Source organism: Epinephelus fuscoguttatus, linkage group LG18 (assembly GCF_011397635.1).
Source record: "Epinephelus fuscoguttatus linkage group LG18, E.fuscoguttatus.final_Chr_v1".
Lineage (NCBI taxonomy): Eukaryota > Metazoa > Chordata > Actinopteri > Perciformes > Serranidae > Epinephelus > Epinephelus fuscoguttatus.
This window is the reverse complement of record NC_064769.1, coordinates 41090730-41106728: the sequence shown is the minus strand read 5'-3', so window position 1 is coordinate 41106728 and position 15999 is coordinate 41090730. Positions and strand designations below refer to the sequence as shown.

At 43.2% G+C, this 15999-nt stretch overlaps 1 protein-coding gene and 1 long non-coding RNA gene across 4 annotated transcripts; both read right to left on the bottom strand.

Annotated features, from left to right (window-relative positions):
- Positions 1–6703: 6703 nt before the first annotated feature.
- On the bottom strand, positions 6704–7523 carry LOC125906326 (uncharacterized). The gene is made up of 3 exons (XR_007451776.1): positions 7263–7523; positions 6952–7137; positions 6704–6825 (listed from the first exon to the last, which is right to left on the bottom strand). It is a non-coding gene; the product is annotated as an uncharacterized LOC125906326 (long non-coding RNA).
- A 167-nt stretch (positions 7524–7690) lies between these two features.
- Positions 7691–13292, bottom strand: LOC125906304 (UDP-glucuronosyltransferase 2A2-like). 3 transcript variants are annotated; one of them, XM_049604835.1, is made up of 7 exons: positions 12652–13292; positions 11819–12305; positions 11307–11455; positions 11059–11190; positions 10685–10772; positions 10251–10470; positions 7691–10078 (listed from the first exon to the last, which is right to left on the bottom strand). In XM_049604835.1, exons 1-7 carry the CDS (start codon positions 12922–12924, stop codon positions 9805–9807), a joined length of 1623 nt encoding a protein of 540 aa, XP_049460792.1. In that variant the 5' UTR covers positions 12925–13292; the 3' UTR covers positions 7691–9804. The 3 variants fall into 3 exon arrangements, with proteins under 3 accessions (XP_049460792.1, XP_049460790.1, XP_049460793.1); XM_049604833.1 differs by having other exon boundaries at positions 7691–10084; positions 12652–13290; XM_049604836.1 differs by having other exon boundaries at positions 7691–10084; positions 11819–12215; positions 12652–13289.
- Between the last annotated feature and the right edge of the window lie 2707 nt (positions 13293–15999).

Here is a 15999-nt window from a genome sequence, read left to right as displayed (position 1 = left end):
TGATCAGTGTAGTGGTCGATCAGCAGCAGGTCAAGCTGATCGATGATGTGGGCGGAGCCTGTCTGTTATTATACAATAGAAAAACCTGAATCCAAAAAATCAGTTGATTTTGTCACATGACTGACAGAGGCAGGCGAGTGGCTGAGGTCAGGCCTCTTTACACGGTCCCTCTCCTCCACACTTAGACTTATTTTCATTGTGCCGATGGTGGCTTGGAAAACCACCCCTAACTGTGTCACACAGGCAGAAGGGAAGGCGGCCGGAGCTCAGCCGGTCCCCTTCAACACACTTTGACTTATTTTATCCTACTTGGTTCTATTTCTCCATCTCTGGGAGCCTGGGCTCACCGCGCAGCAGCCCACCACATCCATCCACTGCTCCCTCCCTCGCGGCCTCACACATATACCCCCGAGGCTCAGCTCTCTCTCACCGCGCAGTGGCACTCCACATCCCCCTCGCCGCACCGAACCTCGGCGCCTCTCCTTGACCAACTGACTTAAATACTATAAACACACTACTAACTGTAAACCTACACTAAAATACACTATGCTAACAATACAATTCGACAAATTACTAGCTATTCTCTCTGCTCTACTACTCTCTCTGCTCTGATCCAACCTACTTGCTATCAGTTTGATAACTGCGGACAGGATGGTTTTATAGTAAGGGGAGGAGTAAAGGGAGGAGGGCAGGTTTAGTGTGGATGGTTAGTGATGTCATTCGCCCCGAAAAACAATTGCCTCCAATGTAATGCAATGTAAATTCAAATGTAGTAACCAGGTTTCAAGCTGTAGAGGGCACTCCATACCACATTTTTGAAATAAAATGTAGATTTTCATCAGTTTGCACTAAACTGTCAGGATTTTGAGCAGGATCAGTCAGTAACACTACTATACAACCAGAAACAATGATTATCAGCTGAAAAAAATGGTTTTAGGGTTTAGTTACTCTTAAAGTGCAACAGGTCTATATTTGAAAAAGGCCTATATTTGAGACAGGCCTATATTTGACACAGGCCTTTATTTGGGACAGGCCTATATTTGAGACAGGCCTATATTTGGGACAGGCCTATATTTGAGACAGGTTTATATTTGAGAAAGGCCTATATTTGAGACAGGCCTATATTTGAGACAGGCCTATAGTTGGGGCAGGCCTGTATTTGGGACAGGCCTTTATTTGGGACAGGCCTATATTTGAGACAGGCCTATACTTGGGACAGGCCTATATTTGGGACAGGTCTATATCTGAGACAGGCCTATATTTGAGACAGGTTTATATTTGGGACAGGCCTATATTTGGGACAGGCCTTTATTTTGGACAGGCCTTTATTTGGGACAGGCCTATATTTGAGACAGGTCTATATTTGAGACAGGCCTATATTTGGGACAGGCCTATATTTGAGACAGGCCTTTATTTGGGACAGGTCTATATTTGGAACAGGCCTATATTTGGGACAGGCCTTTATTTGGGACAGGCCGAGGTTTGGGACAGGCCTACATTTAAGACAGGCCTCTGTTTGGGACAGGCCTTTATTTGAGAAAGGCATGTCCCAAATATAGGCCTTTATTTGAGAAAGGCCTATATTTGGGAAAGTTCTGCATTTGGGACAGGCCTATATTTAAGACAGGCCTATATTTGAGACAGGTCTATATTTGAGACAGGCCTATATTTGAGGCAGGCGTATATTTGAAACAGGCCTATATTTGAGACAGGCCTATATTTGAGACAGGCCTATATTTGAAACAGGCCTATATTTGGGACAGGCCTATATTTGGGGCAGGCGTATATTTGAGACAGGCCTATATTTGGGACAGGCCTATATTTGAGACAGGCCTTTATTTGGGACAGACCTTTATTTGTGACTGGCCTATATTTGGAAGAGGCCTATATTTGGGACAGGCCTTTATTTGGGGCAGGCCTATATTTGAGACAGGCCTTTATTTCGGACAGGCCTTTATTTCGGACAGGTCTATATTTGAGACAGGTCTATATTTGGGACAGGCCTATATTTGGGACAGGCCTATACTTGGGGCAGGCCTATATTTGAGACAGGCCTATACTTGGGGCAGGCCTATATTTGAGACAGGCCCATATTTGAGACAGGCCTTTATTTGGGACAGGCCTTTATTTGGGACAGGCCTTTATTTGAGAAAGGCCTATATTTGGGACAGGCCTTTATTTGGGACAGGCCGAGGTTTGGGACAGGCCTACATTTAAGACAGGCCTTTATTTGGGACAGGCATGTCCCAAATATAGGCCTTTATTTGAGAAAGGCCTATATTTGGGACAGGCCTATATTTGGGAAAGTTCTGCATTTGGGACAGGCCTATATTTGGAACAGGCCTATATTTGGGACAGGCCTATATTTGAGACAGGCCTATATTTGAGGCAGGCGTATATTTGAAACAGGCCTATATTTGGGACAGGCCTATATTTGAAACAGGCCTATATTTGGGACAGGCCTATATTTGGGGCAGGCGTATATTTGAGACAGGCCTATATTTGGGACAGGCCTATATTTGAGACAGGCCTTTATTTGGGACAGACCTTTATTTGTGACTGGCCTATATTTGGAAGAGGCCTATATTTGGGACAGGCCTTTATTTGGGACAGGCCTATATTTGAGACAGGTCTATATTTGAGACAGGCTTATATTTGGGACAGGCCTATATTTGAGACAGGCCTTTATTTGGGACAGACCTATATTTGGGGCAGGCCCATACTTAAGACAGGTCTATATTTGAGACAGGCCTATATTTGGGACAGGCCTATATTTGAGACAGGCCTTTATTTGGGACAGGCCTATATTTGGGGCAGGCCTATATTTGAGACAGGCCTTTATTTCGGACAGGCCTTTATTTGGGACAGGTCTATATTTGAGACAGGCCTATATTTGGGGCAGGCCTATATTTGAGACAGGCCTATACTTGGGGCAGGCCTATATTTGAGACAGGCCTATATTTAGACAGACTTCTATTTGAGACAGACTTGTATTCAATCAATCAATCAGTCAATTTTATTTATAAAGCCCAATATCACAAATCACAATTTGCCTCACAGGGCTTTACAGCATACAACATCTCTCTGTCCTTAGGACCCTCACAGCTGATCAGGAAAAACTTCCCAAGAAACCCTTTAACAGGGAAAAAACAGTAGAAAACTCAGGAAGAGCAACTGAGGAGGGATCCCTCTTCCAGGACGGACAGACGTGCAGTAGAAAGTCTTAAGTCTAGTCTTAAATGTGGAGATGGTGTCTGCCTCCCGGACTGTAACAGGAAGATGATTCCACAGGAGAGGAGCCTGATAGCTGAAGGTTCTGGCTCCTGATCTACTTTTGGAGACTTTAGGGACCACGAGTAACCCTGCGTTCTCAGAGAGCAGTGTTCTGGTGGGATAATATGGCACTATGAGCTCTCTAAGATATGACGGAGCTTGACCATTTAGAGCTTTATAAGTTAACAGTAGGATTTTAAATTCAATTCTGGATTTTACAGAGAGCCAGTGCAGTGAAGCAAAAACAGGAGAAATATGATCTCGTTTCTTAGTTCCTGTTAGTACACGTGCTGCTGCATTCTGAATTAGCTGGAGAGTTTTTAAGGACTTACTAGAGCTACCTGATAATAGAGAGTTACAGTAATCCAGCCTAGAGGTAACAAAAGCGTGGACCAATTTTTCTGCATCTTTTCGGGTCAGGATAGGCCTAATTTTGACAATATTACGCAGATGAAAAAATGCAGTCCGTGAGGTTTGTTTTAAATGAGAATTAAAAGACAAATCTTGATCAAATATTACTCCGAGGTTTCTTACGGTAGTGCTAGAGGCCAGAGCAATGCCATCTAGAGAAACTATGTCATCAGATAAAGAGTCTCTGAGTTGTTTGGGGCCAAGAACAATAACTTCAGTTTTGTCTGAATTTAACATCAGGAAATTGGTGCTCATCCAGGTTTTTATGTCTTTAAGGCAGTTATGGAGTTTGATTACTTTCTTCTGGCTTCATCGATAAATACAACTGTGTATCATCCGCATAACAATGGAAATTTATAGAGTGATTTCTAATGATGTTTCTTAAAGGAAGCATATATAGAGTAAATAGGATTGGTCCGAGCACAGAACCTTGCGGAACTCCAAAACAAACTTTAGTACGTGAGGATAATTCATTATGAACGTGAACAAACTGAAAACGATCAGATAAATAAGATTTAAACCAGCTCAGTGCAGAACCTTTTAGGCCAATTAAGTGATCCAGTCTCTGTAGTAGAATTTGATGGTCAATAGTGTCAAACACCGCACTAAGATCTAATAAAACAAGTACAGAGACGAGTCCTTTGTCTGAAGCAATCAGAAGGTCATTTGTAATTTTAACTAGTGCTGTCTCAGTGCTATGATGCACTCTAAATCCTGACTGAAATTCCTCAAATAAATTATTATCATGGAGAAAATCACACAGCTGGTCTCCGACTACTTTCTCAAGGATCTTTGACATAAAGGGAAGATTAGATATTGGTCTATAGTTGGCTAACACCTCTGGATCCAGGGTGGGCTTTTTTAGTAGAGGTTTAATTACAGCTACCTTAAAAGACTGTGGTACATAGCCTGTTAATAAGGATATATTGATCATATCTAATATATGCGTGTTAACTAAAGGAAAGACCTCCTTAAGTAGCCTAGTTGGGATGGGGTCTAAGAGACACGTTGATGATTTAGATGAAGAAATCACTGCGGTCAATTCTTGAAGAGAAATTGGGGAGAAGCAATCTAAATATATATTAGGTCTTACAGCTGTGTTTGAGGTTAGATAGGTACTATCTGAGGACAGGAGGTCATGAATTTTGCCTCTAATAGTTAGAATTTTGTCATTAAAAAAGCTCATAAAATCATTACTGCTAAGGGCTAAAGGAATACAAGGCTCAATAGAGCTCTGACTCTCAGTCAGCCTGGCTACAGTGCTGAAAAGAAACCTGGGGTTGTTCTTATTGTCTTCTATTAATGCTGAGTAATAGTTTGCTCTGGCATTGCGGAGGCCCCTCTTATAAGTTTTGAGACTGTCTGTCCAGATTAAACGAGATTCTTCCAGTTTGGTTAATCGCCAATTCCTTTCAAATTTCCGCGATATTTGTTTTAACTTACGGGTTTGAGAGTTATACCAAGGAGTGAACCTTCTTTGCTTTTTTAACTTCTTTTTAAGAGGAGCTACAGAGTCAAGTGTTGTTCGCAGCGAGCCTACGGCGCTATCGACAAAATGATCAATTTGGGAGAGGTTAACGTTGGGACGGGAAACCTCTGTTAATGAGGGACTTGGTATTGAATTTAACGACGGAGTAATCATTTCCTTAAATTTTGTGACAGCACTATCTGATAAACATCTAGTATACTAACTGTTGCTGAGTGGCGTGTAATCGAGTAAAAAGAAATCAAAAGTAATCAAATAATGATCCTATAGCGAGCTTTCAAATGAATTATAATCTAGTTTAGGTTTAGGGTTGATTAACAGACTAGAGTTAAAAATGGCTGCAACTCCCCCTCCTCAGCCGCTGCCTCGAGGAATGTGGGTATTATTATGACTGGGAGGAGTGGACTCATTTAGACTGACATATTCATCTTGACACAGCCAGGTTTCAGTGAGACTGAGTAAATCAATTTGATTATCTGATATTAATTCGTTTACTAACACTGCTTTAGATGATAGAGACCTGATATTTAACAGTCCGCATTTAATTCTCCTGTTTTGTCTTTCTGTCACAGAAGAGGTTTTAATTCTTATGAGGTTGTTATGCACAACTCCTCTTTAATTTTAGATTTAGATAATTTAGGTGGTCGGGGGACAGACACTGTTTGTGTAAAACTATGGGTGGGTAACTGAACTAGAAGCTCAGAGAAGCGTGTAAGACTTTGACTCTGAGTCCAGGGGCCTCATTTATAAAACTGTGCATAGGAAAGATCACTGCAAACGCCGTATGGAGGAAACACAGGAAATGCGTGCGCACAAAAACTACCTGATTTATAACACAGTGCACACGCACATCCTACGCCTGTTTCCAGTTATAAATCACAATCAACTCTAAAGTTGGCACACCTGAGGGAGCACCTTGCCCCGCTTATATGTGGCTATAAAGGTCGGGGGAACACCCTTGATACATATTTATTCATACCGAGACTGAAGGGGAAAAGAACAAAAAGAGCAAAGAAACGAAATTTCACGCAATGTGAAGTGGAAATTCTTGTAGATGAGGTGGAAAAAATAAAAATTGTGTTGTTTGGTGGGCACAGCGTGGGCATTGCTAATGCCAAAAAGGCGGAAGAGTGGCAGCATGTGGCAGATGCTGTCAACAACGTTGCCTCAGAGAGCTGGACTGCGGCCGAAATTAAGAAGAAATGGTCAGACATAAAAGTGGAGGCAAAAAAGCGCCTGGCCCTACACAAAAGAAGTGTATGTGCGACTGGTGGGGGAAAAGGGACACCGGAGCTCACCCCCACAGATGAGAAGCTGGCGGGGATAATCGGCAAGCCCCTCTTAAGTGGCGTGGTGACGGAGGCGGAGGGGGACACAGATGCGCCAGAAGCACCAAATGTGCCAGAAGCACCGGATGATGCAGGTAAGTGTATGTCTTGTTTGAAATTACAATAAAATGAACATGTACAGTACAAACACAATTGAGACGTCATTCACAAAAGTTGAATTTATTTAAAGTTGAATAATTTGTCTTTGCAGCCCCCGAGTGTTCCAGCAGTGGTGCTCCACCTGTGGCTGGAGAGGCCGGAGAGGCCGGAGACGCCACAGCACCTCATGCGTCCTCCCGCAGCAGCCGTGTCCTGACAGATGCAGTCCTGCAAGTGCAGAGGGACACAATCACTGCAATTAACGAGGTCAACTAGTTGCAGGACATCAAAACTGTCTTAACAGCCGTAAATGACACACTTAAACAGTTGGTAAATAAAAAATAATTTCTCTACCTCTTGTGTGTTTGTTATATGCATTGCATCACCTCCAGACGCTGGTGCACAGCAGCAGCATTTTGCTCACATGGGGGGGTGGGGGTCGGGGTCAGGGATGACATTGGCCTCAGGTGGTGGTGGTGGCACATTCTCCCTCTGTGCCATGTTGTTTAGCACAGCACAAGCCCTCACAGTCTTACACACCTGCAGAACAAAAATAGTTTTATGCAACGGTTTAACAGCCTAACATTTTGGTGATGTCTTTTTTAAACTGAAAAGATCTAAACAGTCTCTCTAGGAAATGGAAATAATACACAATCTTTACACACCTTTGCAGGTGTGTAACACAAACGCCCTCCTGTGGCATTGAGGCACCGCCACCTTCCTTTACAACGCGTGTCTGGCTGTGACGCACGTTGTAACGGCGTTCCTCCGCGCTCTGTGGGTTTTGAAACGGGGTTAGCAGCCATCGTCCACTGTCACTTGCAAGGTCACAGAACGGTGAATTAGGTACTGCAGTAGAGTGTAATTGCAATATTTCAACATGAACAATCCTTACCTAGAAGCCAGCCATCCTGCACAGCTCCAGCCTCCAGTCTGCGACCCACACTGCTGTTCCTTAAAATGAACGCAGATCATGGGTAGACCCAGGCCAACGAGCCACTACATTTGTTAGCACCATGTTCGCATCACAAATGATTTGAGCGTTTATGGAATGAACATGCTTACGGTTAATAAAAGCAGGTTCATTCTCACTTGGTGCCCTTATTGCAATATGAGTGCAGTCAATAGCCCCGATTACATTGGGGAAACTGGACATTGCTGCAAACTGCATTTTTTTGTTTGCCTGTTCACCCACCGTGTAAGGAAAGTTAATGTACCGTTGTGACAAACCAATGATACCTCCTAACACGTCTGGCATAATGCGGCCGAAGGTACAGTAGGCTGGGATATCCCCCACCTGTCAGCCAGTTCCCTCTAGAAGGTGCCGGTTGCCAGGAAACCGAGTGTTGTTACCACCCGCAGAGGGACTGGCATGGTGTGGTTCCTGTGGGTGCTCCTCTGTAGTGCCGGGCCCAACACATCACAGAGGTCCAGGATCACAGCGCGTGGCAGTCAAAACCGGCTCATGAGCCACTCGTCATCATGGGCCAATGGATCTTGCTGGTCCCTGAAGAGCCGCTCCCCCCGAAGTCTCCCATCCGCCACATCCTCGAGCAGTGCCAAATAAGCCATTGTGTGTGTTTACGCATTGTGAGTGTGTGCCTTTTCATAGCTTAATATTTTAATTGTCTGACGAGATACAGGTGTGTATGAGATAACGACAGATTATCTCTGTCTTTATTTAGCAAGAGTGAAAACATTGAATTTCCCCTCAGGGGGATTAATAAAGTAAATAAACTAAACTAAACTATTTATCATCCTGAATCATGTGTTACGTGAGTATTAATCACACAGGAGTTTATGTACTGTAAAAACGGCTTTATTTATTTTTTCCAAATTACCTCTTCATATCATCTGTGAGAGGTCATATTTTAATTTATTTTATACACAATAGTATCAGGAGGACGTTTCGTCCTTCTGCCATCGGAGTCGCAGTTTCTCATTTCTCCAGTTCATGTGTGTACGGCAGGGTCAGAGTTTGTGTGGAGGACCGCACATTCTCCCGTCAAGTTTGTTTTTTATAAATCTCAAACTTTGCTTAAGAGTGGCGAACACCTTCTTTTGTGTGTACGCAGCCTTTATAAATGAAGCGCCTGATCTCAACTCTGGGTTGTCAGGTTTTTGAATTACTAGTAATCTTTGCCAGGTTTCTAGATATGAGAGCAGCTCCATCCAAAGTGGAATGAATGCCAAAAGTTTGCCAATTATTAACGAAACCCACATTGTTTGCTGGACACCACCTGGACAGCCAGTGATTAAATGATGACATGCGGCTAAACATGTCATCAGTGGTCAGATTTGGGAGGGGTCCAGAGAAAATTACGGAGTCCGACATAGTTTTAGCGTATTCACACACTGAGGCAATATTAATTTTAGTGACCTCCGATTGGCGTAACGGGGTGTCACTGCCGCCGACGTGAATAATGATCTATAACAAATGTATTTGAGACAGGCTTATATTTGAGACAGACCTTTATCCATCAGTGTGTCAACATCACCGGGCTGGTTAAAGAGAACAGGCCTCTTGACTGAAGATTTGAGGTAATCGGATTTTTAAAAATAATTTAACCTTTATTTAACCAGGCAAGTCATTAAGAACAAATTCTTATTTACAATGGCGGCCTAGCAAAAGGCAAGAGCCTCTTGAGGAGAAGGGGACAGGGATTAGAGGGGTATCAAAAGATAAAAGAAACAGCAACACATACAACATGCACCACATAAGGGACAAACAGCATAAAGTGGCTAACAGAGAGCAGCATCACGCAGCACGGCAACAACAAAAATAGCGCACACATGCAGCAGAACGGACAATGCAACATCAGCAAAAACAAAACAAGCAATGCAACAAACAACAACAAACATACAAACAGACAACAACAAATAGCAAGACAGACTGGCAGAGCAGCAGATTACTTCAAATGGTAATCAGATTACTGATTATGCTAATCTGAATACTCCTGAAGGTAGTCAGATTACTGTAAAAGGGTAATCAGATCACAGCTGAAGGTAATCAGATTGCAGCCGAAGGTAATCAGATTACACCTGAAGGTAATCAGATTATTTCTGAGCATGTGAACGAAACAAACGTTATGTTTGAACTTTTATTTTAAATACAATCTTTAAACTTTATTTAAATGAACAAAATTAAAATTCAGTTAAATCTTCTTCGATTATTGATTCATTTTGTTATTGAAACGTGAAAATGTGTCAGTCGTTCTTTTCTCTGATTCGATGTCTGATGCAGTGGTGCAGGAAGCACCAGACGCCCCCCCAGCAGACGACCGCAGCAGTCGTCATGGTGACCAGCAGGGCGGCGAAGGTGTCCACGCTGTGATACTGGAACCAGTTCAGGTCATGTGACGCCAGCCGCAGGTGTCGCGCTCCGCCGTGTCGCATCACAAACTCCACCCAGAAGACAGCAGTGCTCAGCGGCGCCACCGCGCGGTCGTGGTGCAGCACTGACAGATGCTGCATGCTGGACCTGTAGCTGAGCATCATGGGGGTAAAAAATGATCACACTGGTGTTTTATTAGTAAATGTTAATATGCTTTTATCTTGAAGGAGCTGATTCAGCAGGAAGTCAGGGCTCTTATTTTGAAAAGAAATGTCAGGAAATAATCATGAACTCAAACTTCCTATGATGTCATCCTCACCTCGGCTCATTGATAACAGCATGCAGCGCTTCTGTCAGCTTGTCAGATGTCAGGTGGTTGAAGTCCAGGACGATGGCAGCGCCGCGGCGGCTGAAATGGGCGAGATTATTGGGCTGATCTGCGAACAGTGGGACTCCAACCAGCGGCACGGCGTGATACACAGCTTCGTACAGACCATTGGTGCCGCCGTGTGTCACGAACGCTCTCGTCTTCGGGTGACCTGAGAGGGAAGCGTGTAAACATGTGTTCAGATCATTCCAACCTGACAGCGCCCGTCTGTGTATCATACTGCCACAACAGGTGACGTCTGGCGTTGGAGTTTGAGGCAGAAATCTGACAATGCGGCGAATTTTAGGAAGTCGGAATGAGAACGGGCTGCTGTGTGTGTATGTGTGTGTGTGTGTGTGTGTGTGTGTGTGTGTGTGTGTTTGCACCCAGCAGGTCGTTCTGAGGGATCCAATCAAACAGCTCAGTGTTTGCTGACAGTGTCTTCGGAGTTTCTCCTCTGAACCTCCAGATGACCTGAAAATAAAACAAGTGTCAAGTGTCAGGTGGAAGGTGTCAGGTGGCTGCCATGATGCCGTCATGATGCCACCATGATGCTGCCATGATACCGCTACAATGCCACCAGTAAGAACCAGTCCTGACATCACAGGTCTTGGTTCAGTTCGAGTATAAAGTGCTGCAGTAAAGTATCTGAAGTACTCAGTTACTTTCCCCCGCCGATTGATCAGCCCATCAGATGCTCAGTTTTCCTGACAACCCTGAACCCATATTTCTCTCTCTGTGTGTGGGCGGAGCTTCTGACCTTCTGTGGAATTTGTCCCAAGGCAGCAGCGATGACATCAGCACGCTCTGTCGTCAGGTTGGTTACCATGGAGCCAAAGGAAACCACCACCACACCGGCATCACCCGAACTCTGCACAAACGCCTCCAGGTCCTGGAAGACATGACATCATCGTTACATCATCCTCACTATCTTCATCATTGCTATCGCCACCATACATGTCTGAAGATGTGTAGAATTTCAAAATAAAACTTCCTGTCAGTTCATGCCTCTGGCAGCTGATTGGCTGGTTTACAGTGCAGACCGCCCACATGTTTGAAGTTGGGCGGGATCGGTCGTGGCGTCTCCAGGTCCCAGAAGGTCCTGATGAGCCAAATGTCGGCATTCCCCAGAGTCCTGCAGACGCTGCTGGGACTTCCTGTCCACACAGGAAACAGCACATCAGGCTTTTATTCTGAAAGGACGGGTTTTATTTTCTCAGGATTTTTAATTATCATTTTTTATTTTGATGTTTTTGTTTGTTCATTTTCACATTATGACTTTAAGATCACAGGAAGTGGACGCTCAGTCTCACAGGAAGTGAACACTCTGTGTCACAGAAAGTGGACACTCGGTCTCACTGAAAGTGGACACTCAGTGTCACAGGAAGTGGACACTCGGTCCTACAGGAAGCGGAACAGTTTGTTCCTCCTGGGCCTCCATACCAGACGAGTAACTGAGACGAGTAACTGAGGAGATCAATACAACTGATTGATTGAGTATTGAAGAACGGAACTCTAACCTTTGACTTCGCTGTAGTAGTTATCAATCAGTCCCATGAACAGCTCGGACACTGCTGACACCATCATGTATGTCATGGTGTTGATCAGCCTCTCCCCAAATGTCATGCGGTCGCTGTATGGTAGCGGAGCCACCGGGACGTAGGAGGGCGGCGCTGGCGCGTGGCCGCAATGCCGCTCCAGGACGCTGCCGAACGAGAAGCGCAGTGAGATGATGAGCGGCAGGCTGAGCACATCGGCCACCAGGTCGCCACACATCACCATCGGGTCCAGCAGGACGGCGTCAAACGCAGCAGTCCTCAGAGTCGCCATCAGCTGCTTGCTCTTCAACATGGAGTCACACTGCTGCTTCCCAAAGACGAGCGACCGGCGCATGAAATCAACGACCTTCAGAAAGTTCTGCAGCGAAGACGAGACATGAGACTCGTACATGGAGAAGTGGATGAAGTCCTTTGTGAGGCCGTGTAACTCGGCTCTGCTGAACGGGACCTGGAGAAAAAAACAACCAACCAACCATCTGCTGAGTTGTAATCAAAACATTTGAAACAGAAAACATTGAAACATGTCGGACGTGAGAACTTCCTGTCACAGATGTTCAGTTGTTTCTGTGTTTCTGACGTCTGACATCAGAACTGACGTCTCTCTGGTTCTTCTTCATGTGTCACACGGGCCCCGGAAAAGCGTTCAGGGGTTACCTGCCAACAACTGACCACACAGCTCGGTGACATCACATCTCGAGACAACTTATTTTTTCTCTCAGTAGGAAGTCAAGAAGAGAAACTGAATGTGGCTGTCAGTAAAAATCACATCATGTGATGTCTGAACTGGATGTTACCTTGTAAACCAGGAAGTTGAACTTGGCTGCATCGCGGCGGTTGTTGTAGTTGACTGATGGCGAGGCGTCTGAAACTAAAATGGTGACAGAGTGGTTTCTCCTCACTAGCTCCTCCATGATGCTCCGCATGTTCAACCAATGGCTGTACTCGCCTGGGAACACCAGAACATGGCCGCCATCAGCTGGAGCGTTGGGATGGAGGAGGAAGAGGAGAATGAGAGGAAGAAGAAGCGGCGGAACAGGAGGAGCAGGAGGAGGAGGAGAGCCCTTCATCGTGACTACTCGTCTATGTGTTCTGTGTGAAATCTGCAAACAAGCTGAAGCTCCAAAGTCCAGACCGATCAGAGGTCGCTCACAGAAAAGAGCCGCGCTGTCAGATCACCTCGTGACATCATGTCTCCAGCCACGCCTCATGTTTCCACCTTTTCATCTTGTTTTCAAACCGACGGCCGCTCTGAGTGAGGTCAACGTGTACATCACTTTTTACAGTCCCCAGGAAACATTTTACTTCCTGCTTCCTGTTTTCATTCAGGTGTTGTTCTTTAACCATGTTTGTGACAGCAGGTAAATTTAACAGGAAGTTAAGCAGGTACATAGATTTAAATAAATATATAATGTATATATATATATATATATATATATATATATGTACAGTACAGGCCAAAAGTTTGGACACACCTTCTCATTCAATGTGTTTTCTTTATTTTCATGACTATTTACATTGTAGATTCTCACTGAAGACATCAAAACTATGAATGAACACATGTGGAGTTATGTACTTAACAAAAAAAGGTGAAATAACTGAAAACATGTTTTATATTCTAGTTTCTTCAAAATAGCCACCCTTTGCTCTGATTACTGCTTTGCACACTCTTGGCATTCTCTCCATGAGCTTCAAGAGGTAGTCACCTGAAATGGTTTCCACTTCACAGGTGTGCCTTATCAGGGGTTAATTAGTGATTCTTGCTTTATCAATGAGGTTGGGACCATCAGTTGTGTTGTGCAGAAGTCAGGTTAATGCAGCCGACAGCCCTATTGGACAACTGTTAAAATTCATATTATGGCAGAACCAATCAGCTAACTAAAAAAAACCAGTGGCCATCATTACTTTAAGAAATGAAGGTCAGTCAGTCAGAAAATTGCAAAACTTTAAATGTGTCCCCAAGTGGAGTCATAAAAACCATCAAAGCGCTACAGAAACTGGCACACATGAGGACCGACCAGGAAAGGAAGACCAAGAGTCACCTCTGCTTCTGAGGATAAGTTCATCCGAGTCACCAGCCTCAGAAATCGCAAGTTAACAGCAGCTCAGATCAGAGACCAGATGAATGCCACACAGAGTTCTAGCAGACCCATCTCTAGAACAACTGTTAAGAGGAGACTACGCGAATCAGGCCTTCATGGTCAAATAGCTGCTAGGAAACCACTGCTAAGGGGAGGCAACAAGCAGAAGAGATTTGTTTGGGCCAAGAAACACAAGGAATGGACATTAGACCAGTGGAAATCTGTGCTTTGGTCTGATGAGTCCAAATTTGAGATCTTTGGTTCCAACCGCGTGTCTTTGTGAGGCGCAGAAAGGTGAGCGGATGGATTCCACATGCCTGGTTCCCACTGTGAAGCATGGAGGAGGAGGTGTGATGGTGTGGGGTGTTTTGCTGGTGACACTGTTGGGATTTATTCAAAATTGAAGGCACACTGAACCAGCATGGCTACCACAGCATCCTGCAGCGACATGCCATCCCATCCGGTTTGCGTTTAGTTGGGCTGATCATTTATTTTCAACAGGACAATGACCCCAAACACACCTCCAGGCTGTGTAAGGGCTATTTGACCAAGAAGGAGAGTGATGGAGTGCTGCGGCAGATGACCTGGCCTCCACAGTCACCGGACCTGAACCCAATGGAGATGGTTTGGGGTGAGCTGGACCGCAGAGTGAAGGCAAAGGGGCCAACAAGTGCTAAACACCTCTGGGAACTCCTTCAAGACTGTTGGAAAACCATTTCAGGTGACTACCTCTTGAAGCTCATGGAGAGAATGCCAAGAGTGTGCAAAGCAGTAATCAGAGCAAAGGGTGGCTATTTTGAAGAAACTAGAATATAAAACATGTTTTCAGTTATTTCACCTTTTTTTGTTAAGTACATAACTCCACATGTGTTCATTCATAGTTTTGATGCCTTCAGTGAGAATCTACAATGTAAATAGTCATGAAAATAAAGAAAACGCATTGAATGAGAAGGTGTGTCCAAACTTTTGGCCTGTACTGTATGTCTATGTGTATAAGTCTATGTGTATAAATCTATGTATAAGTCTATGTGTATATGTCTATGTGTATAAGTCTATGTATATATGTCTATGTGTATAAGTCTGTGTATAAGTCTATGTATATATGTCTATGTGTATAAGTCTATGTATATATGTCTATGTATATATGTCTATGTGTATATGTCTATGTGTATAAGTCTATGTATATATGTCTATGTGTATAAGTCTATGTGTATATGTCTATGTATATATGTCTATGTGTATAAGTCTATGTGTATAAGTCTATGTGTATATGTCTATGTATATATGTCTATGTATATATGTCTATGTGTATAAGTCTATGTATATATGTCTATGTGTATATGTCTATGTATATATGTCTATGTATATATGTCTATGTGTATATGTCTATGTGTATAAGTCTATGTATATATGTCTATGTGTATATGTCTATGTATATATGTCTATGTGTATAAGTCTATGTGTATAAGTCTATGTGTATAAGTCTATGTATATATGTCTATGTGTATAAGTCTATGTATATATGTCTATGTGTATATGTCTATGTATATATGTCTATGTGTATAAGTCTGTGTATATGTCTATGTATATATGTCTATGTGTATAAGTCTATGTATATATGTCTATGTGTATAAGTCTATGTGTATATGTCTATGTATATATGTCTATGTGTATAAGTCTATGTATATATGTCTATGTGTATAAGTCTATGTGTATAAGTCTATGTATATATGTCTATGTATATATGTCTATGTGTATAAGTCTATGTGTATAAGTCTATGTATATATGTCTATGTGTATATGTCTATGTGTATAAGTCTATGTATATATGTCTATGTGTATATGTCTATGTATATATGTCTATGTGTATAAGTCTATGTGTATAAGTCTATGTATATATGTCTATGTGTATAAGTCTATGTGTATAAGTCTATGTATATATGTCTATGTGTATATGTCTATGTGTATAAGTCTATGTATATATGTCTATGTGTATATGTCTATGTATATATGTCTATGTGTATAAGTCTATGTGTATAAGTCTATGTATATATGTCTATGTGT